At 41.6% G+C, this 22,341-nt stretch overlaps 1 protein-coding gene across 5 annotated transcripts in view; it reads left to right on the top strand.

Moving 5' to 3' along the window:
* The window catches only part of LOC139612616 (threonine--tRNA ligase 1, cytoplasmic-like), a 28,170-nt gene extending 18,455 nt beyond the window's left edge, over nucleotides 1-9,715 (top strand). For 2 of the 5 annotated variants that reach the window (XM_071468327.1, XM_071468325.1), the window contains exons 2-18: nucleotides 294-475; nucleotides 576-690; nucleotides 1,059-1,180; nucleotides 1,588-1,696; nucleotides 2,556-2,620; nucleotides 2,731-2,809; nucleotides 3,424-3,570; nucleotides 3,697-3,795; nucleotides 5,464-5,633; nucleotides 5,720-5,882; nucleotides 6,485-6,622; nucleotides 7,208-7,285; nucleotides 8,022-8,122; nucleotides 8,726-8,827; nucleotides 8,940-9,012; nucleotides 9,154-9,268; nucleotides 9,447-9,715. In XM_071468327.1, the coding sequence (XP_071324428.1) occupies nucleotides 294-475; nucleotides 576-690; nucleotides 1,059-1,180; nucleotides 1,588-1,696; nucleotides 2,556-2,620; nucleotides 2,731-2,809; nucleotides 3,424-3,570; nucleotides 3,697-3,795; nucleotides 5,464-5,633; nucleotides 5,720-5,882; nucleotides 6,485-6,622; nucleotides 7,208-7,285; nucleotides 8,022-8,122; nucleotides 8,726-8,827; nucleotides 8,940-9,012; nucleotides 9,154-9,268; nucleotides 9,447-9,589 (2,001 nt within the window). In that variant the 3' untranslated portion in view covers nucleotides 9,590-9,715. Of the gene's footprint in view, nucleotides 1-293; nucleotides 476-575; nucleotides 691-1,058; nucleotides 1,181-1,587; nucleotides 1,697-2,555; nucleotides 2,621-2,730; nucleotides 2,810-3,423; nucleotides 3,571-3,696; nucleotides 3,796-5,463; nucleotides 5,634-5,719; nucleotides 5,883-6,484; nucleotides 6,623-7,207; nucleotides 7,286-8,021; nucleotides 8,123-8,725; nucleotides 8,828-8,939; nucleotides 9,013-9,153; nucleotides 9,269-9,446 lie in introns of those variants that run through there. The other 3 variants (XR_011686603.1, XR_011686602.1, XM_071468326.1) reach the window with 2 other exon arrangements.
* The last annotated feature ends 12,626 nt before the right edge of the window (nucleotides 9,716-22,341 follow it).

Here is a 22,341-nt window from a genome sequence, read left to right as displayed (position 1 = left end):
CATTTTCATAGAGGTGTCAATTCAAGTTTTGGAGGACTCATTTTGAAATGAACATTAAAAATGACAGATTCATTGAATACTCATTTCCTCCCTAAATATCAATGGGGATTCTATGTAATATAAACTAGAGGTGAGGGATCCACTCTTCCAGAACTGTAAAATAGTTAAAAACTATGCCATCATGCTACCATGATACAGAATCTCCTCTGTCTGCTACTTTATAGCATTTCACTTCCATCACCCTCTCTTCCTTTTCACCTCATGCGACGCTTATCTCTGTCTTTCGTGTCCAGCTGCAGGTGTCCCCACTTTTATCTGAGCGACTGCGAGTCTTTGAGTCACTCAGGGAGAAACGAAGCAGTAAGAAGAGAGTTGAAACTTCAGAGACTCCTCTCAGCATCCGGCTGGTTGATGGCCGGACAGTGAAAGGAACCGCTGGTGTGACCACACCTCTCTTTGTTGCTCAGAGTGTTCGGTAAATATATAATTCATAGAGAAATGTTTTATTTTATTGTGTTTCTTTTAACTGTTTTAACTTTAGTGCCATAACAGTGTTATTGTATGTGTTATTGCAGGGCAAAGGGAGCACTGGTGAGTAAGGTGAATGGGGAGCTGTGGGAGCTTGGACAACCACTAGAGGCAGACTGTGAACTACAACTTTTGGGGTTTGACACAGTAGAGGGAAAACAGGTAATTACACATTTCCTTTAAATCTCTTTTGAGATAGTTCAAGATGTCTTAAATTTAGCAGTTTTCTTTTAAGGTAGAATTTGAAATTCTAAAGGATTACATCATCTTTCTTTCCCTAATCATTTTGTATTGGCCTCAGTGGAAAATGTCCAGGTAAAGATGGGTGGGGTAAACTTAAAATTTAACATCAGTAATGCCGCTAAGAGATTTGAAATGAATTGACACCTGAATATTGTTCATCCTTTAATTCCTTCCTTGGCCAAAGGAGGTGGTAAAGGAATTTGCACAGTTCCACTAGCTGTTACCTTGAGTGCTGCTCGCTTTTTTTACTACTTCTAACCTACTCTGTACCACCCTCCCTTTCTTAGGCAGCATGGAGGACAGGAGCGTGTGTCCTTGGCAGAGTGTTGGAGGGGGTCTTTGGTGCCGAGGTGTGCAGAGAAGGAGCGTCAGACCTTGGGCTTTACTGTGACCATCTGTTGGATAACAGGTAAAATATTCATGTAACCGTTGGTGATTTAGGATCACAAGTATAATGTGTGTTGAAAATGTGACCCACACAAAAAGTGAATATTTTTAAATAAAATTTTGTGGTGGTTTCTAGGCTTCTCTTTCTTGAAGAGGGTCCATCCTGACTTTGTTTTGATTTGCCTCTCTACATTTATCCCCCCTTTGTTGACATTATATTTTTTCTTTTTTAATGACACATCTGTGTTTAATCATTATCTATACATTATTCTATGCTGTTATAATGACCCCTGTTCCTCAACTCACAATATATACAGAGTCCCTGATCTCTTTTCTTCCCCCATAATCATCTTGAAGCTTGTGATTCTTTCTTCATACCCTTAGACGTGTCTGCTGCTAATTTTTCTGTTTTTCTGTCTTTACCCACAGTGCCTTGTCTTTAAATGATGTAGAGGACAGGTGTAAGGAAGCTGCAGCCCTCAGTCTTCCTCTGTCCAAACTGGAGCTGAGCATAGAAGAAGTGCGAGAGCTCTTTCAGGTCAGTAACACCAATGTCTCTGCTGTACCAATACACCAGTTTCTCAGTGGATATTCTGAGTTAACATAGCAGGAGCAGCACAGTGACTAGCAACACTTTTGCTCAAACTGCTCAGTAAAATGCCTAAACCAGGTTCCTGGAAATGTTGAAACTGAATGGACTCCTGCCAGTATTAATGTTACTAACTACACCTGTGCTTTTGCTGCAATGACATGTGAAATGTCTGCCTTGGAATAGACTTATTCTGACAATATTATTAATCAATGAGAAGACATTGAATAGTTGATTAGTATTGCTGCTCTCTGGCATTTATATGTCACTTATAGCCAATAAATCTTCATATAGGGCAGGTGAATTTCTTCTAGACAAGCATAACTATCTTTGTAAATCACAGTGAAACAATTTATTTCTTTTTTTTTTTATATATATATATATATGTTTTATACTTTATGTTAAAATTGCACCTTACTATTACTTTTTTAATTTTTTGTGTGAAACCAGCTCCTACCCAACAATTTCACAATTTCTTATTGTATTAATTATGTTGTGACAGTAAACCTGATTTGATTTTGATAAAAATTAAGAGAATAATATGTTACAGCAATGAAAAAACCCTTGGAAACACTGGAAGAATGATTCTGAACACTCACCCTTTATATATGTTGCCCTTGATTATGTGAGTAACAGTGATATTTCTCACTGTGTAGGAGTGGTTCCTGTTAATGGTGTGCTGGTGATATGTTCTATTGTCACAGTGTTTACTTACTCAGGTCAGGTCCCTTCCTGTACCCCTGCTGTCCATAATGAAATGTGATGATATATGAATTTTCTGTGTGTTTTGTGGGTGTTCTTGTTATAGAGGAATGAGTTGAGACTGAAGCTTGTTGAGGAGCAGATGAATGGCCCCACTGTTACAGTATACAGGCATGTATTTATACACACAGAGACAGTATCTGATGTTGACTTAACCTACCAGTGTCTTCTAAACTCTCAGAAAGAGATTCAATGTGTTTCATCCTTTCTGTCTGATTCAGGTGTGGAGACAGCGTAGGGGTCTGCGACGGCCCCCTCCTCCCACACACTGGCCTCCTCAAGGTCTTCAAGATGCTCCAGGTGTGTGTGTTTCTGTTCTGTCCTGTTCTCTGTTTGCCTCTTTGTGGTTTTACTTCTGTTCTCTCCTCTTGTTTCCTTGAATTTTTATTGCACAACCGCTCCCAAATTCACATTGTGCATCAGCTCTTTTATCCATTTTCAGCTTGTGGCTTGATAGCCAGTACCAGTTTGCTTTTGTAATAACCTTTTTTTTTTTGTAACAGACTGAAACATAACCTATACAATAATCAAAGATGAATTTTGGGTGAATCTTATCTAATCTCTAAATACATGTTTTATTTGGACTCATTTGGCACCGTCCATAGTGTGTTGCACATGCTGGGCAAATGGAATTTTCCTTGTCTTTATTGATCCAGGGAGAGGGAGGGGTTTCCATACTGGGCTTTGACTGGGAAGACTGGAATTTCATGACAGCCAGGCTGGAAATACCAGCAGCAGGATGTTGTCTTTGTCAGAGGCCATTTTCCTGTTCTAGGCTCTTACAAACACACTGCCATCCATCAGACGTGCTGTTGCTCTCATCGCTTCACCTTTCCTCTTCTCGCTGACAGTCACTCTCTCTTTCCAGCTTTTTGTTCACTCATTACTTTCTCTCCCTCTCTGTAACATCACAGCTGTCGACCGTGACATTGGCCAATCAGACAGAGTCGTCACATTTGATGCGTCTGTTCGGTGTTGCCTTTCCAGCAGAGAAGGACAAAAACGAGTGGGAGAGGGAGCAGGAGGAGGCAAGGAGGAGGGACCACAGACGCATCGGGACAGTAAGACGAAATCTAAATTAGAAGATGTGCATAAATCAAGATCAGATAGAAAGAAGCAGGTGAAAATCTAATGTTGAAAGATGTGTTTTCTGGTTGTAAATGCGACGTGTACATGTTTGTGCACAGGACCAGGAGCTGTTCTTCTTCAATGATGTGAGTCCAGGCAGTTGCTTCTTCCTGCCTAAAGGAGCCCACATCTACAACACACTCACTGACTTCATTAAGGTGAACAAACAGCACTCACTGCACACTCAGTCACTAACTACATGTGCTGTAAATGGCCTGCAATATACGGAATACATTGTTCAACAGAAGAACACAAGAGTAGAGTTACTCCGTAAAGAGGCAGATATATGCAGTTACAAGCCTTCAGCTTTACTTTGAAACACCAGGTAGCCGTGGTGGTCACAAACAGTATGGAATAAGTACCAGGTATACCAGTTGATTTCTCAGTTGTAAAAGCTTTAAACTTCAACTATTCCTCTCTTATTTGGAATAACTCTTCCTTTACATTCTCTAAATATCAGATGATTTCTGGGTTTATTGAACTATTCCATTCATTACCTGCAGCGGATTGTAGCTTGATTAATGTCTGAAGACTCTACCTCTATATTCCATTACAATGTCAGACTTTCCCTCCGATTCTCAAACACGAACCCACACACCAACTTTTTGTTTGGCAGCTCTAGGAAAAAATATCGAACTTCAAACAGAAACACTCATATGATGGCCACACAGACACAGTTTGTTGGTACTATACCTTTGGAAGACAGGGCTGCAAATGATGAAACAGTATGATATATATATATATATATATATATGAAATATATAACTGAAATATCCCCTGTCCCCTGTCTTATTTTGATTATGCAAACTCCAACTTTGAGCCAGTGTAATTTTTTACAATTCATTTGGAGGGTGACAAGAAATGGGATTTTCACTCCTGTCCCATCCCACTCTCACAAAAATGCTCCTGTTCCGCCCAATCCTGGAAGAATGATTCTGAAACATTGACCCCAACTTCATTCTTGGCAATGGCATTTTTTTACAGTGTTTCCCAGAGGTTAAGGATTCAGTTGTTGTGGTGGGTGGTGCAGCATGTGACAATGTGCGTGCAGAGACTCATGCGTTTTAGAGGGAGAGACTATAACCAAGGTTATTACCTGTTGCCACAGTTACCCCCTGAATGGTTCATATGCAGTCTATTGTTAGATGCTACAATTTACTGATGTTCCCTATATGCCTCATATCCCGGCTATTGGTGGCCGCTCACAGTGAAGCCTCGAGTCCCCATTCAGTTACTGCAGTGCAGGTGTGTGACCCAGACTTATTTAGTTTGGAAAGGGTGAGATAATGTGTTCCAGTGTAAGATTTATTGGCACTGCAGTGAGCAGCCTCTCTGGTTTTTGGTGGCTGCACCCACGTCGTCAATCAGTAGGTGCAGTCACAGAGCCAAGACCTCCCCCAAGGCCAAAATCAAACAACATACACTAGACTTCAGAGAAAAAAAGATGAAATTCATAGTAAATAATCTGGATCTGCTCCAAAATTTAATGGGTTCTTCCCTGGCCCGTTCCTCCACCAAGTTTGGTTTCAGATCAGTTTGGTACTTTTTGCTGAATCCTGCTGATAAACAAAGAAACCAACAAACAAACAGACACAGATGAAAACATACCCTCTTTGGCAGAGGTAATAACATCCATGTAAACATAATCTCAGACACACAAACGTGTATTAAAATGTGCTGCGCTGATTGTGTCCTGAGGATATACATGTTCATGTCAGTCGTCAGGATATTGCTCGTGTTAGCCTTCAATTACTGCACTGTTGTGACAGTCTGACCCTGCCCTGCGCTCAGTGTCACACACATGCTTCCTTCCTGATGTATTACAGAGTGAATACCAAAGGCGAGGTTTCAACGAGGTCGTGACCCCAACTCTGTACAGCACTGCATTGTGGGAGCGCTCAGGCCACTGGGAGCACTACAGCGAGAACATGTTTACTGTCACTTCAGAGGGCTCTCAGACCTACGCTCTCAAACCCATGAACTGCCCTGCACACTGGTGAATACACACACACACACATTCCTGTATCCAAGTGTTATTACAAATGCTTAGCAGTGTCCGACTCTTCTTTTTTTTTTGTTTAGTCTTATGTTTGAGCAGCGTGTTCGCTCGTGGAAGGAGCTTCCCTTGCGATGGGCCGATTTCGGGGCACTGCATCGTAATGAGCTCTCCGGAGCGCTGGGAGGTCTCACCCGTGTTCGCAGATTCTGCCAGGACGACGCTCACATCTTCTGCACCCCTGAGCAGGTACACATGACACATATTATCATGTAGACATTGTTTTGTAACAGATTCACCTTTTCTAGACGACAGCCTAGTTGTTAAGGTGCAGTAACTGGGACAGAAAGTGTAAATGGGACACACGTGGAAGCATATTATAGTGATCAGATAGGCTGTACAAATAACTTGAGACATTCCAGGAGGCCTTAGCCCAGATGAATGAAGGTCTTTGTGCTGTTCAAACATTAGACCTCCATATGTGCATCTATGTGGCTGTACAGTCTGTGTAATCGGGATGCCCTACAGAGAGACCTGGAACATTCCCATGATCCTGATTGTAGACCTGCAGCCCCTGTGTTTGCATCCTGTTCATTCACCAAGATAACAGTCACATGATAATCATTATTATGTTAGTGTCTGAAATACTAATTCAATCTTTGGAGTGGTCAAGGCTTTTCAGTAAATACATATGCTGTTTTTCTTTTTCCACCTTGGTTGGAATTTAAAACTCTGAACTCCTGTGCTTAGTCTCTCACCTTCATTGAGCCTGTTATTTATATTATGAAGTCCTCATGTCATACTTGTCCTCAGCTTTTTTTTGTTTTGTTTTGTTTTTCGCTCTTTCCCAGCTGGAAGAAGAGATTGTGGCTTGTTTGGACTTTGTGAGGAGTGTGTATCAAGTGTTTGGGTTTTCTTTCCACTGCCTCCTGTCTACACGTCCTACACCGTGTCTAGGGGAGCCTGAACAGTGGGATAATGCTGAGCAGGTAAACACACACAACATTCAGACATGCTTTTCTATCTTGTGGTATGCCAAAAAGCAGACATGGTCCCAGACAAGGCCAGGTGTTTGAATGTGTATACACTGTAAGCTGGAGTCAGTAAATCACAGCTACAGGAAAAAAAATCTTATTTAAACAAAATAACATGGTATAATGATATCCACTTAACCAATCATGTGAGTGGTACTTTCCAATAGAGTGCGGCTCCGAGTCGGGCTGCTGGGTAGATATATATCTCTAAATCTCCACGGACGCCTTTTAAATAGGCACAGCGGCAATTTAAGCTGATTCAATTGAGTGTAATTGAACATTATGGTTCCAGGCTCCCACAGCACCTTCAGACACACACACAAACACAAACATTATGTACAGTAATGTGCTCAGATTCACTACTAGGCCTACTTACGTACTTGCTGTGCTCTGTGTGTGTGTGTGTGTGTGTGTGTGTGTGTGTGTGTGTGTGTGTGTGTGTGTGTGTGTGTGTGTGTGTGTGTGTGTGTGTGTGTGTGTGTGTGTGTGTGTGTGTGTGTGTGTGTGTGTGTGTGTGTGTGTGTGTGTGTGTGAGAGCAGCAGTTGGAGAGGAGTCTGCAGCAGTTTGGTGAACGTTGGGAGTTGAACCCTGGAGACGGAGCCTTCTATGGACCAAAGGTCAGTGGGAAGGGCAACATGCAGGAAAGAAAACTGATTTCCACACATAAGTAAATATTATTTTTTAGCACAATACCTACAGCCAAAACATCTTTGGTCTTCCACTCACTTTATTCACTTTCACTGTCGTCCTTTATGCCAAAAGTTACTTTAAAGCAGTACATAGTTCAACATTTTGGGAGCTACCCCAGCTGTCTTGTTGAGAGTCAGATGAGAAGATTGAAACCACTGTCATACCTGTCTGTTTATCACCGTATGGTGGTCAGTGGTTAACTTAGCATACGTAAAAATCAAGTGGAAAATGATGGGTTATCTGCCAACTTATTTCTTTGCTGAGCGAAATTGGTTTAACTTTCTTCATTTTGTTAATTTCATTTTCACATTAAGTCATACAAGAAGTCCATAAGCATGAAGAGGAGCTCAGCTTCAGGCAGACATTCCCTGATCAAGCTCGTGTGGAGTCACAGAGAGTGGAGATAGGTCAAGTCAGGGTGGGGTTAGACACACATGAACATGCTCCATGAAACAAACAAACATTCCTCAAAGTTGTCTAGCTAGGGGGTCTTAGCCACTGTCAGCTATTGGCAGCTTGTCTTGGCGATTCATTTGTAACCATGTCTGCCCACAAAAATGCAGTTTACCACCAGCAGTGTCTCAGAGCTCTGACATTTGTAGATCTTGGCTGGAAAAGAAAAGCAAATCCTGATACCAAACACTTCTACATGTTTCTTCATAGATTGACATACAGATCAAAGATGCCATTGGCAGACAACACCAGTGTGCCACAATCCAGTTGGACTTTCAGCTGCCAATCAGATTTGATCTTCAGTATGTCGGGTGAGTCATAAATATCTGCATTTGGCTCTCAGTCTTTTAAACATTCCTACATCTGCAGTGCTTTAGACCTGAACTTTAGTACCACTCGCTTGTGTGTTTGATAATCCCTCATGCTTGTTATTCAAGTTAAAAAGGCACAGGGACCTAATTTGATCATGAAAGATTTGCCCTCTATTGAATTTATCAGTTGAGACAAGCACGCTCCCCATTTCTGCCTTAAACCTCTTTTTGCCTCTCCTACTTGTCTCATAGTCTGCTTATATAAGAGTTTTGACAGCACAGTTTAGGAGGATAACTGGGGATAAAACCCTCTATCACGATATATGTAATTTTATATCTCAACATTAATATATGTCATGAGATACTACATTTTCTGGAGAAGCAACTGAGAAACATTCATGCATAAAATAACCAGACAGAAAGGAGTGATTTTGGTTTATGCACAAATGAATAAAACAACCTGGCTCATTGACTCGCAACAATAACTTTATAATCTCAGAGATACTAAAGGATGGTTACCACAGTATAAACAGAAGTCAACTTTATACTGTTCTATCACCCAACCATCACTCTGTGGATAAATCTTTTTTTGCTTCCTCTCAGGCAAGACGGGCAGTTGCACAGGCCAGTGATGATCCACAGAGCAGTGCTGGGGTCACTGGAGAGAATGATTGCGATACTGGCTGAAAACTTTGGAGGGAAATGGTGCGAAGACGACAATTATCACATGAACATGAAGTCAGATGCATTTTATCAGGCTCTTATGATGCTGTCTCTGTACCATAACACATCGCCTCTCCATCTTTAACTCGTCTAGGCCGCTGTGGTTGTCTCCGGCGCAGATCATGATTATTCCTGTGGGGGGCAACAGTGAGTCATATGCCAAGCAGGTCAGTCTATGGTGATTTTCTTGAGGTACATCAGCAGACCAAACTTTCTTTCTGACCTTTTTTCCTTCTGTCATTTTTCATTTGCTTGTTAAAGTGAGAAGCACATTACAGAGATAAAAGAAGTGCCTCTCTCTTCTTAAGGTGGTCCAGCAGTTCCGTGAAGCTGGCTTCATGGCAGATTTAAATGACGATCAGGGAGCGACCTTAAATAAGAAGATTCGCTCTGCTCAACTGGCGCAGTACAACTACATATTTGGTAAAGATGAATAACCAAAGATGACTGAGGCTACATAATATACTAAAGCTTGTCACAGTTGTTTTGTAATTTACTACACAATCTTAAACTCCTCAGTCATCACTTTAAACATAACCATAATTGATTATGACTATCAGGCATTTATCAGGCATCTGTGTGTGTGTTATTCCTTTCCCAGTGGTGGGGGATAAGGAGAGTGAAAGTGGAACAGTGAATGTGAGGAGCAGACAGGGTAAACAGCTGGGGAGGAGACCGACAGAGGAGGTGCTGACATCCCTCACACAGCTACGAGACACCAGGAGCAACCAAGACGAGTTTTGAGGAAAGGATCCAGGAAATAATGAGTCACTCATTTAATTAATGTTTGTTTTACATGTTCAAGCTGTTATACTTCAGCTTTGTCTCAGGAAGTGGCTGCTACAATTTGTAATAAAAGCATATAACTCACTTGTGTCCATGTTCTTCACTCATTGTTGATTTGTTCATTAATGGCATTCGCTGGAAAGTGTGGGCTCTAAAAACTACAGAGACGAGATTTCAGGTTATTCTAAGATCACTATCAGTCTAGTATAAGCATTACTCAGCTACAGATGCAGTTTGTTCACTGAAAGCCATTTAATATGCAAACGTCTTGCTTATGTAAGGCTGTGTCATGATATCAGAATGGAAAACCAGGCATACCTTTAAAAGACTGGAAGAAAGGGAGGATACGGAGGGGGATTTGACTAAAATAGGAGAGGGAACAGCCATGTCAGGGCTGTGTGTTTTCATGTGTATTTAGTGGAAACAGCCAAGTCAAGGTAAAGGTCAAAGGGATTGGAAGTTTTTCCTTTTTAATTGAGAGAGGGCAGCAGGATGGAAAAGACATAAGTCACAACAGTGACACAGAGGGCGAGGGAGCAAGGGAGGTGTCGGCTCAGTGAGAATAAACTGAGTCAAATGGACAAAAGCAGCCGCTTCAACAAAGCTGATTGTGAAAGAGCTGGTGTGGATTGTGTGTTTACTTGTTCCGGAGTTAATTCAGTGGGCCAGAGAGGAAAGGTGAGGCAGGTTCGTGATGAAGTATCCGCTGTTAGTTGATCTCAGGTCACCCGCGGTCGGAAGGTTGGAGCTTGTGTAGAGGAGAAGTTGTATAAAGCAATTTTAGATGTTTTCACATTTTGTGTTGCAAAGTTTTGACATATCCATCTTCTGGCGCTACTCTAATACAACGATGATGAATGAATTTTGCTTTGGACTAACAGTACTGAAAAATTACACTGAAACAAGACTAAGAGTCCACAGCCATGGTAGTGACTCTGTGAGACTGTAATAGTTAAATGCTATCATCATCTCATGTTGAATGTTCACTTGTTCCACCATTGGGACAAAACACAACTGAGGCTGATGGGAAAAAGTCATTAGTATAGCAGGTGTGGGGGTAGGTGAAAAGTCAGGAGGGCAAAGAGGCCGAAGTTGTCATTGTTCATCCTGAGGGGGGTATTTATGTCTATACCAAACGTCATGATAACCCATCCAATTGTTGTTGAGATATTTGTCTTGAACCATAATTTTAAACCTGCTGGTTGAGCCGGAGGAAGTGGTCTTCATCTTCGTGGAACCAAGAATGTCAGTGCAAAATTTCATGGCAATCCATCAGATAGTTGTTAAGATATTTCAGTGTGGACCAAAGTGGTGGACCGACCACCGATGCTAGAAAAGTGTGTCCCTGTTACAGTTGATAATCCACACGCCTCAGTTTTCAGTGGGAGTTTCTCTTTTCTGTTCACAGTTATAGCTGTGGATTATCCACAGAAATGTGGACACTGACTGAGATGTTACTGTCGAATTTTTAAAATGTAATTTTTCAGTGCAAAGAGCCTCAGAAATAAAATTCAATCCACTTCTCTTGCATGCAGCAGAAGTTACTTTGAAACACTGGAAAGTAAAACTAAAAACGTCTTTGTCGCTGGAGGGGTAAGAAAGAATGTTTTTTAATTTGGATGAATTGACCCTTTAAGAAAATATTTTTCCCTGAGAATGAGTTATTTCTTACTTTATCCTTGATTATCATTATCACTGAGGGACTGAGTCAGTTGACAGAAAACTAATCCACCATTATGTGGATTATTAAATCACTGTCACTTTTTAAGCAAAAGTGCCAGAAATCTACTGATAAGGACTTCTCAACTGTTGATGTGTATTTGCTGGTTTTCTTTGTCTTCTATGTCTTTAAACTGAAAATCTTCTAGTTTTGGACTGTTGGTTGGACAGAAGACATCGCCTTGGACTCAGGCTTTTATAGACAGATGAAAATGATTAATAAATCAAATGGAAAAAAATAATGGACAGATTAATTGTTAACGAAAACGACTATGATGTCTATAGTCATAATCTAAACCTGTGCTTTGACTTGTGAAAACTTTGTGCAGTGTAGAGATAAAATAAGCCTCAGACAACAACGCAACCAGCCAGCATTGCACAGTAGTTGCATAGCGATGACATAGGCCATTAGCTCCAGTAAACACTCCTGAAATCCTTACTGAACAGATAACAATATCAGGCTCCCTTCACCCTCCTCACTAGCCCACTGCACCCACCCTCTACCCGACTATCTCTTCCCTGCTATACACACACGCAAAGCAATCCTTCATCTGGAGTCGCACAGAGTTCATAGGAAATTATTTTTAGCTAAAGGGGTTTACTTAAAAACACAGCTGCTGTTGGGGCAGTGACAAAAGCTTTTTACTAAAGTATAGAGTGAGACGATGAAGAGAATTAATTCAGGGAGGCACAGATGGATTCCTATAGCAGGATATGAGAAGAATGAAGTCCTAGGCTAAAGTTAAAGGCCCTGAAAACATATTTTCTAAATCAGCTTCTTTCTTATGAGTTATGGGACTCTATATCAACATACTATTTTCTTCTAAAGTCACAATAGTTTGGTTAATTTCACATTCCAAACTTCTGAACCTCGACTTTCTCTTTGTTTTGGTCCCTGGTTTGAAGTGAGCCGATCACAGCTGGGAAAAAGGTGTTTAGGATTTAACAACATCTGAATCTGAATCTGTTTGTTCTGATTGTGCAATCAGTGTCAAATCAGGCCACAACTGCCAATTATTTGCAATATTCATTATTTTATGATTTTCTTAGTAGTTTTCTTAGTAGTTTTGCCTACCCAAAGATATTCAATTTAGTATAACATATGATGAAGAAAAACATAAACTCCTCATGTTTGAGGCATATTTGCTTAAAAAAATGACTTAAATGATTAGTCAATTATCTCATTAGTTGCAGATTGACTAATCTTAACTCTTAATGGATAATACCTGAAGATGTTATTTTTACTTTTCATTTTTGCGTTTTTAGAATATCACTGTTATATAGAAATAGAAATAGAACATCACCACCTTGACAAAGAGTTCAATAATGACAGTGGCTGCAGAAAACTGATTAGAGAAAATATTTGGAGCCCAACAATGACAGATTTTGAGATCACTGTTGTCCTGGAAGTCAAGTTTTCCTGGAGGGAGGCAGGGTGACCCAGGCAGGGAGGCAGAGGCCCGCATGGGAAGAGGAAGATAAACTGGCTGCTCTGTATTGTTCTCCTGCTATCACTGAAAAGCTGTCAGCCTGACTGATTGAAGGCTGAACCTCCCAAAATAGGCCCTGTGAGGCCGGGCTGCCTTTCCCTTCCACCATGTTATAAATAACCCCTCTGTCTGCATGTGTGTGTGTGTGTGTGTGTGCCCAGTGTTCATGCATTTTATGTGTGTGTGTGTGTGTGTGTGTGTGTGTGTGTGTATTTTAAAGTAGGGGCAAGAAACAAAGACTGTGTGTGAGCAGAGAAGAGAAAGAAATGTGATCACTACCAAGGCAGCCTCAGAAAGTGAAGCCACTGAAAACAATAACAGGAGGTCTGTGAGGCTTAAAACCAAACAGTGACAGGGACCCAGTGGTAAAAACCCTCTGCTGACCCCTTCTTAACAAACACACACACACACACACACACTGATTTGGATTCTAGCATGCCTGCAGTAATGGTGCCTCTCCCTCCAATATTCAGGCTACATGATTTCACCTCATCTGCTTGTGTGCACGTGTTCACCCCTGTTGTATGTGTGTGTTTGAGTCAGTAATGTTTGGATAGGGGCTTGTAAATTACCACCTGAGGGAATATCACTGGATCATTTGGAAAGTTTACTCTGTTGGACAGGTGTGCCGGGGGTAAATGTTTTTCATGCAAATATATGACAGCACTGCAGCACTAGTGCACGCATGCAAACACACAGCGAAGCGTTATGCAGCTGGGTGGGGCCGTGTTTGCTTGTGTACCATGTTGTGCAACAATCAAACAAAAAAATTCTTTGGTTTAAATCTAAGACAGCAGAATGAAGTCGTCAGAGAGCTTTCTTCTCTGACTCCAAAACCTCAGCCCACCCGCACTGCCTGGCCGAACGGGCTCGGCTCCTATTCCCTTTCACCAGCTCTCTCTCTCTCTCCTTTCCTCTCTTTCACTCTTCAGGGTCCAGTAACTCAGCTCAGTCTCAACTCTCCAAACCGGGTTTCTGGGTATGTTTCTGCTTATTTGATCTGGCTGCTCTCTGAACCCGTCAGCCAGTCTGTGCTCTAATCCACAGTTCACGCCTTTCATGTAGACGTATGCTTGCACTTGGCTTTACCTTAATTTCAAAGTAATGGATGCTCCTGCATGCACACACTCATGCTGAGATGGCGGCTCTGCCAAGGCCGGGGAAGTCACACTCACAAAGACACACAGATAACCCATAACTCAGCACAGTAGTGTACAGTCTCAGCTTGGCCTCAGCCTGCTCCCAAGTATGTCTGCTATGCTCAACACACTGCTGACCTGATTTTCTATCCTGCTCTCATCAGAGTAGGATACCTAGAGAGGAGAGGGAGCAGACAGAGGCCAGGGAAAGAAGCTTTCTCCAATCAAAAGCCTGAGTGAAAGAGGCATTTGGTTTATTGTTCTAGCCAACCTGTGGAATCGCTCTCAGAAGGGAGGAGTTTATGGGTTCGGGGGAAGGTCAGAGGTCATGTTGACTCTCAGGCCAGTTTAGTAAGCGAGGAGAATAAAACAGCCCCTAGGTAAATTTACAAATATTTACAGTTGTCATTCTCCTCCCGCAGCAACTCACTGTAAATTCTTACATTTTTTTATGAGGAGCAGTGAAGAAAGGAAAGGCTCGGAAGGCAGGCATCAGTTTTGAATTTGCTTGCATGACTTTGTGCCAACCCACGTGGAAGACGCCCATCCTCTGCTATCCCATACTACAGCTAGTGTTGTTTCAAATCTTACAGGACTCAAAAGAACCAAGGCAGACTTAAGAAACCAAGGGGCAGTAAAGAAGAAAACCTGAGGGTGGGACATAAATCTAAACTCAATGACCTCCAAGTTGCAAGTCAACCGTTCAAAACTGAAAACAGATAGCTGCAAGTTGATTTATTTTTGCTTATGTAACAAAAAGCACAACATTTTGGATGTGAGGGAGATCAAAATGATGGGATATTTTCTGGAACGTCGCAGGCCTGTTCATCTCTCACTGCACAGTCATGAAATAAATATTATTAAATATTATTAAAGATAACATTTACTGCAGACACTTGATTCAAGTACATTTCTGCGATAAAATTCAACAGTAGATCAAGTAATTAAAAACAAAATTGCTTCTTTTCCAGCTATGCTGAAGCTGTGATTGAAGGCACGGTGTAAACCTGTTTTTTAACCAGATGGTATTCATTCAGAAATTCAGCTCTACGTGATCTACTGTGTGTGCAACATATCCAGTATAAACTTTCACTCCCCACTCCTCGTCTCAGTGTGCACTGCAGAAACTGGTGAAGCCTTGGGGAGTAAGAGGAGGAGAAGCTGACCTCAGACTTTGACCTCAGGTTGTTTTCAAGATTCCTGCTTTTGGAGGGTAACTTAAACCTGGCTGAGGGAAGGAGAGATGGGCCGGTCAGTTCATACAGGGCTAAAGGAAGGGAGCGTGCTGCAGCGCACCGCCAAATCTTTGATGTGGCTTAGCACATACTCAAAATGTTGCAGGGGTTTATTGTGAAACTCAATTACTATTTCATAACTATTTATGTGTATGGTAGTGGTATAATCATTTATTTTCAACACCTTTACATCGATATATGAGTGATTACTGGCAATTTGCATAAAACCAGCTTAACCAGCTGCTTGATTTGTGTTTGTACATGCATGTGTATGAGTTGTTGTGAGTGACTGCATGTATTGTAACAGCAGTAACAAAATACTTTATGTATCTTCATGGCATATTCTAAAAGAGAAAGTTTTATCCCATTAGTATCCAGACATATTGTGTGTGGTTTGCAAGTACATGACAGATGGATAAAAAAGAATGAAAAATTACAATGAAATAAAAAATGTATCAAAAAATTGAAATTAAATCTGATGGCCCAGTAAATTAAAGAGATAGTTTAGCATTGGGACATAGACTTATATCCCTATAGTTTTTTTTATTCTTTTTATTAAGAGTTTCCCACATTGTTTTGACCTCACATAATATTTAACGAGAGTTGTTTCTATCGAGGTTGGATTACAATTCAGGCATGGCTGTATACTGCCCAAAGGCCCCAAATGCCTGGGGGCCCTGTATTCCCCAAATTCCTCCTGTTTCATTTGTTATGTGACAATTTGATTAAATGTAAATTTGTGTGGGAATATGCAACATTCAGGCACAGTGTCAACTGAACTGATAGGGGCCTCTCTCAGAGTCCTGCATTATTAGCCAGTCTTGCGTTTCTGTTGTATCTGGGCCCCTTCACTCAACAGTTGGGTGGGGTCATGGTACGTTTGTATCATGGGTCTGCCACAGTGGATTAATCTGCTCAGGATTTACATGCATAGGTAAATAGCTAGAAAGGATCTTTTTAAGACACTTTGGGGGATTTCTATACTAATGAATATCTAGATTGAATAAAGGCATTTTAAAATGCCAAATAGGGTCTTGAAACACTTCTCCCTTTCCAACTTTCCCCTACCTCAAAACATTTGGATTACAATGACGACTATTACTGGTAGTAGTGGTTCTGGGAGTAGCAATTCCTTATACCAGTTGGCTTCTTCTTTGGGGCACATGCAGTAAAAGTGCCGAAAATGATGAATGAAATTGCTCTGAACCTGCCAAAAAAAATACATTATTATTGATGAAACCCTGTTTCTCATTTTTGTTAGATGAAGAAAATAAAATCCATTCTGCCATTATTTTTGGCCATTGTGGCGGTACGGCTTCAAGGATGGCATTGGCTGACGGTTGGTCAGTCCATGACTTTGGCCCAGGCTGAAATATCTCAACAACTATTGGATGGATTACCATGAAATTTTGTACAGACAGTAATGGTTCCCAGAAGATGAGGCCTATTCACTTTGTTGACCCACTGATTTTTTCTCTAGTGCTACCAACAGGTCAAAGTTTGCAGTTATTGAGTGAAATACATTTAAAGGATGTACTGGCACAGATATTCATGTTTCCCAGAGGAGGTGAAATTTTGGTTTATCCATGTAAAGGTTTGCTTTTCTCTACAGTAAGCCTTGCAGCCTCACAGAGCTGCTAGCTTGGCTGTAGACTTGAAGACTCTGGAGATCAAAAACTTTGACGTGTCAAATATAGCACAGTAATGTGAAAATAATGACAATAAATTACTTATGGCCATTGGATCTGTCATCAGTGACCAAGATCTCCATGAGTGAACCGGGCAGGAATTCAACTGAACTGCAGGCTGTGATACAACACACAGTACTCTAAAACCAATCGACTGTAAACATACCGAAGCTCTTATTACCCAGCAGCGTCGTTCCGCTCTATCTCTTGTGACCCAGTGTCTCCTGTGCCAAGCCATACCATACGTGCCCATTCACACAGACATAAAGTTTGTTGTTTGTTGTTGTTGTGGTGTGTACATATGTGGCCCAGTGGCTTCTCTGAATGAGCAACAATTGTTCTTTGTGTGAATAATTGGAACAAGGTTATTTCAGCAGTTTCGTCAGCCAATTAGGGTCCAACTGAGCTGACCTCTCTCTCTCCCCCTCCCTCTCATGTCCTTGTTTCACCAGTGAAGACTCCTCATTAGAGCACTCCACCCGTCAATCGTCTTACCTCCCTCCTCTACCATTTTTGAACAGTTTCTCTTTTTTCTCTTTTAACAAGATTTTCCATCCGAGGTTCATCGATGGCTCGTATTTGGACTTGTGCTTATGAATTCTCAGAGGTTGAGTTCAAACTAAAATGGTCTTAGTGGAAAAGTTATCTCTGTTGGTGATCTCAGCCACATCCAGACCAGACGGTAAAGATCTCAGCTGTTTTCTTCTCTGGCTCTCTGCAGCCTTTCCAGAGGACACACGCCCTGCTTTGATCCGGACCCTGGCACAGGATTGGTGGAATGGAGCAAATATTGACTCCATCTGAGCCAGACAAATCGCTCCCCCTTCCTGCGTTCTTTCTCTTTCACTCGCCTTTACACTTGCTCAGTTCCCGTCTAATCTGCCATTACCTCTTTCTCTCAAATTCCCTTTCATCCCCTCTCTGCTGCTGCCTTTCTTTCACTCTCTTTGTGTCCCCCTCTCTCTCTCTCTCTCTCTCTCTCTCTCTCTCCCTCTCTCCCTGTGCCCTTCTCCAGGCTTCTCAGGCTGTCAGTACTGATAGGTCAGGCCTCTCCTCCTCCTCTCAGCTGAATTAGATGCCTTCACAGAAATGAATCCATGACTTTAGAATCTCAGTGTAAAGCTAGTTTTGATTTCAAATTACCTGTATGTTGGACTATGTGCTACTGCCTTAGACCTTGAGAATACTGTGTGAAGAGTGGAGACTTTCATGAAGGCTTATGCCAACATACTTTCATGTAATATTCATATGTGCTGCAGCCAGCTGCCTCATCTACAAAACCAGACTACACGGAAACAGAAAAAGTCCAGCCTTAAATTTTTCACCTTTTGGTTCCAGCTGGTCAATAGATGCATTTCTGTCCACCTTTTTTATGTGTATTTTCAATTTGCACATAAAACTCTGAAAACACCTCAAAATCAAATAGAAACATGCAATATAACAAAAGGTTTGGTATATGAATGATTTGGTTGAATTTTGATGGATACTTGGTTAATGTGTGTTTTTATGCACTGGACTTCCACTATGGATTATATACATGTAAGTATGAAATAAACATTCATGCAGAAGTCTCCAACATATTTTCACAATTGCCTATGGAGAAACATGTTACAACCACAAGAGTCCAAGCAAACTGTTCTTGTTGTTGTTCCAAGTATTGGACAAATTGATGAGATAAAAAGTCAGTCAGATTTGACGTCTTAGCCCTGCAAATGTCTGTACAACCGTAATGGCAATCTATTCCAGAGTTGTTGAGATATTTCAGTCAAATTGTTGGACTGACCAACAAACCAACCAACATTGCTGTCCCTTGAAAAAACACAGTCTCCTTCCACCTGCACTAAGATGATTACATACATCTTTGCTGACCCTTCTTTCAGCTCCCTCTCTCTATGTGACTTTGAGCTGAGCTCTTCTGTCATCAGTACTGGAGCTGAGCTAGATGAACAGGGATAGTCTGTGGTCTGAAAATGGTTAATGATAACCATCAGACAGGTCTTCATGGTACTTCCCCCTCTTTGGCCTATTTAAGTCATTCTGTCTCGCTGATGCCTTCACGGGAGGCAGCCTGCAGTGGTCCAACCCTGAGCCCCGACCTTCTGCTGGCCTGAAGAAGCCTGGAGGCCTCGTTAACTTTAACAATGAAGGGGTTGCGGGCCTACTGTGTCTGGGCCTGAGGCTGGGGTCTGCATGTGTGCCTTCTGGAGATAGGGTGTGTGTACATGCAAGAAGTTTTTCGAGTGATTTATCACCCCCAGAGGGCCCAGCTACTCTGATCTGCAGTGTTATTACTAAGATCGGCCATCCGAGACAAATAACAGATCTACCGCTACATACGGACCTCCCTGAACACACACACACACACACACACAGGCACACACACCACATCTGTTTGTTGTGGTGACTAGTTGATACAGACATTTAGCTAATCAGAGTTCTGTGGTTGGTGGCGCATACCACAGGCCAACATGTAAGTTATTGCTTGTCAAGGATTGCGAGAAAGAGAGATGGGGAAAGAAGGAGAAGAAAGAGGCAGATAGAGGGAAAGAGAGAGAGAGGAGGGGGGCAGAGGGCTATAAGTGGTCACGGACCACTGGTGGCCATGGCAATGACCTCTGGCTAATTGTGGTTACTGATAGACATGCTGCTTAGAAGTACATAGATATCCATTTCACTAATCACACACGAAACACACCCTGAGCTACTGCATATGTGTCTATGCATGTGTACGACCCTGTGGAATCTACCCTTTTCATTCCTGCTACGCTTTTAACATTAACTTTTTTTTTTTATTTTGACAGATCAAATCTTAAACCTCTTCTGTAATGTGGTTAAGTCTTAAGTTGTTGGCTCGCAGTGCGCTTTGAAGTCGCTAATCTCCGTCACCATCACTGCGCCCATGCTGTAGGATGCCGGTCCAAGAAAAGCAGCAGCCTGGCCCTGGGACATCTCTAGCCCTGGGTGTGTTAATATGTGTAAGACCATAACTCACTACGTACTCGCCCTCCCTTCCACTCATGATCTCGCGCTCACATTTCCGCCATCTCGCCTCTCCTCTCCTCGCAGTGGCAGCAGGGTGGGAAATGTGAAGGAAGAGGTTCAAGAACAGGATTGGAAATGTCCTTGAATGAGACACCTCTGGAGGTGCTGTTATGTCAATGAGCTGGGCTCGGAGGATCAGTAGTAAACAATGTTTTTAGTATCACATTAGTTTTTCTGTCCCTCCCTTCTCCCTCATTTTTGCTTTGACTCTCCAGCTCTGCCTTCTGTATCAGCCCTGAATCAACTCTCCCCTCTTCTTGTTTTTCTATGATGGAGATGATGATGTTTTTTATTACTGTGCCATGCATGCAACTGTGCTGAGTCCTCAAGGGACTTAAACCACAAATTCATATAAACCAGACCCAGAATACAGCACATACATTTTTGGACAACTCTACAAATAGTCAAAGAAAATAAAGAAAACCAAATCACATAACTGTCATAACTGACTTTCATGTCTTCAACAAAGTTCATAAATTATTTATTAGAATCAAAAGAAATCAAAATCAAGTATAAATAACCCGTCTTCTTAACTCTTCTTTTTCCCATACAAAGTTAGCAAACTTAAACACATCAAAATTAAGTAACCACTTTGGTTCGTGTCATTTGTCCATAAGAATATTTCCTGTTTTTAAAAACTGACAGTCAAATCATGAGAGGATGTACAATACAGAAGACAATGTGACTCTTTCTCACGCAATCTATTTTCCTCTGTAATGTTATTGAGTCTGTCAACCTCAATGGATAGAGGATGAAAACCAGCTCTTATTTATGCAACTTAAGATCTTTGTGATAAGCATTGTTAAAATGCATCCTGTTGGTGGCCATAAGTGTGGGTCTGATCCAATTATTTCAAACCATTTTTCTTCAAACGTGAATGAAAACTTACTCTAAATGGTTTCAAACATCAGAAATCATGGCTGTGTATCAGCTCCCTCAAAAATTGAGTGATAGACTTTATGCCACAGAGAACTATTCATTCTTCTCCTCCCCACCTCTGTGTCACTCTGTCCCCTGTGGGCTGTTTTACCATGTTCAGTTATAGAAAACCATGCTGACGGACTGGGAAGATCAGTGAATTACAACCAAATAAACTTAGTGTAAACAAGTTGGTATCCAGCCCTTTTCACATCTGCTTCAGACCACACGCACACACACGCGCACACACACACACACACACACACACACACACATACTTGTACTTCTATCTTTGTGAGGACACTCATTGACATAATGCATTCCCTAGCCCCTTACCCTAACCTTAACCATCACAACTGAGTGCCTAACCCTGACCCTGACCCAAACCTTAACCTAAACCTAATTCTAACCATAACTCTAAAACCAAGTCTTAACCCTCAAAATGTGATTTGAAGGTGTCTCAAAAAGTGAGGACCAGCCAAAATGTCCTCACTTTCCCAAAATGTCCTCACTCTGTTAGTAAAATACTTTTTTTGGTCCTTACTATGTAGCAAGTACAAGTACACGCACACACACACAAACATCTACACACACACACACAAAGACTTAATTCCTGCTCAGAAGTGGCACGTCTCTGGGGTGCACTTACTCCAGCTCCAAATTGGTGGAGCATGTCTGGCAACTGTGATTAAACAGTTATGACAAAACACAGCATGTTTATATCATATAAATCATATAAAATGTTCAACTGTGATTAAACGGTTATGAGAAAACACAGCCATGTTTATAACATATAAAAATATCTTTTGCGTTGCAACTACATGCTGCCACTAAAGTCAACAGCCATATTTCACCCATGCAGAATAAAAAAAATAACAATTTTCCACTTTGAACTTGTGTCAGTAACTTTGTCATAAAACAATTGTTGTTTGTATTGGCACAATAGTTCCCCAACAAAGTGTCCCTGCTGCAGATGCTGCCAGCTCAGGGCTGTTTCCGACAATGAGTAGATCATTACTACTGATCAGTGTGACCTAGTACAATGGAGCATTCTTATGTTGGATTGTGCAACTAAGAAAGCGGCTCTGAGAGTTATTATAGCTTAGACAGGGCCCATAGTAGTGTGTGTGTGTGTGTGTGTGTGTGTGAGAGAGAGAGAGAGAAAGAGAGAGAGAGAGAGAGAGGCACTGGGAGTGTATGGTTTATGCGTGTGAAAGAGAGAGAGAGAGAGTTGTGTAATCTGTCCATTTTGTGTCTCCTGTCTCCCCTGTCTTTCTCTCCCTCTTTCTCTCCCTCTTTCTCTCCCTCTCTCTCTCTCCCCTGGCCCCCTGGCTGCCAGGCGTCACACCAGTTTATAATAAGGACCCAGAAAAGAAAAAAAGTTGTCGAGTGAACGGGACTGAAAGAGAGAAAAAAAAAAACGGAACCCTTCCCACTCTCCCAAAAATCACGGGGAGTGACTGTGACAGGAGGAAGGGG

This window comes from Trachinotus anak, unplaced genomic scaffold (assembly GCF_046630095.1).
Source record: "Trachinotus anak isolate AG129_WGS33_773 ecotype Australia unplaced genomic scaffold, CSIRO_AGI_Tana_v1 ptg000032l, whole genome shotgun sequence".
Taxonomy (NCBI): Eukaryota; Metazoa; Chordata; class Actinopteri; order Carangiformes; family Carangidae; genus Trachinotus; species Trachinotus anak.
This window is presented reverse-complemented; position numbering and strand designations above follow the sequence as displayed.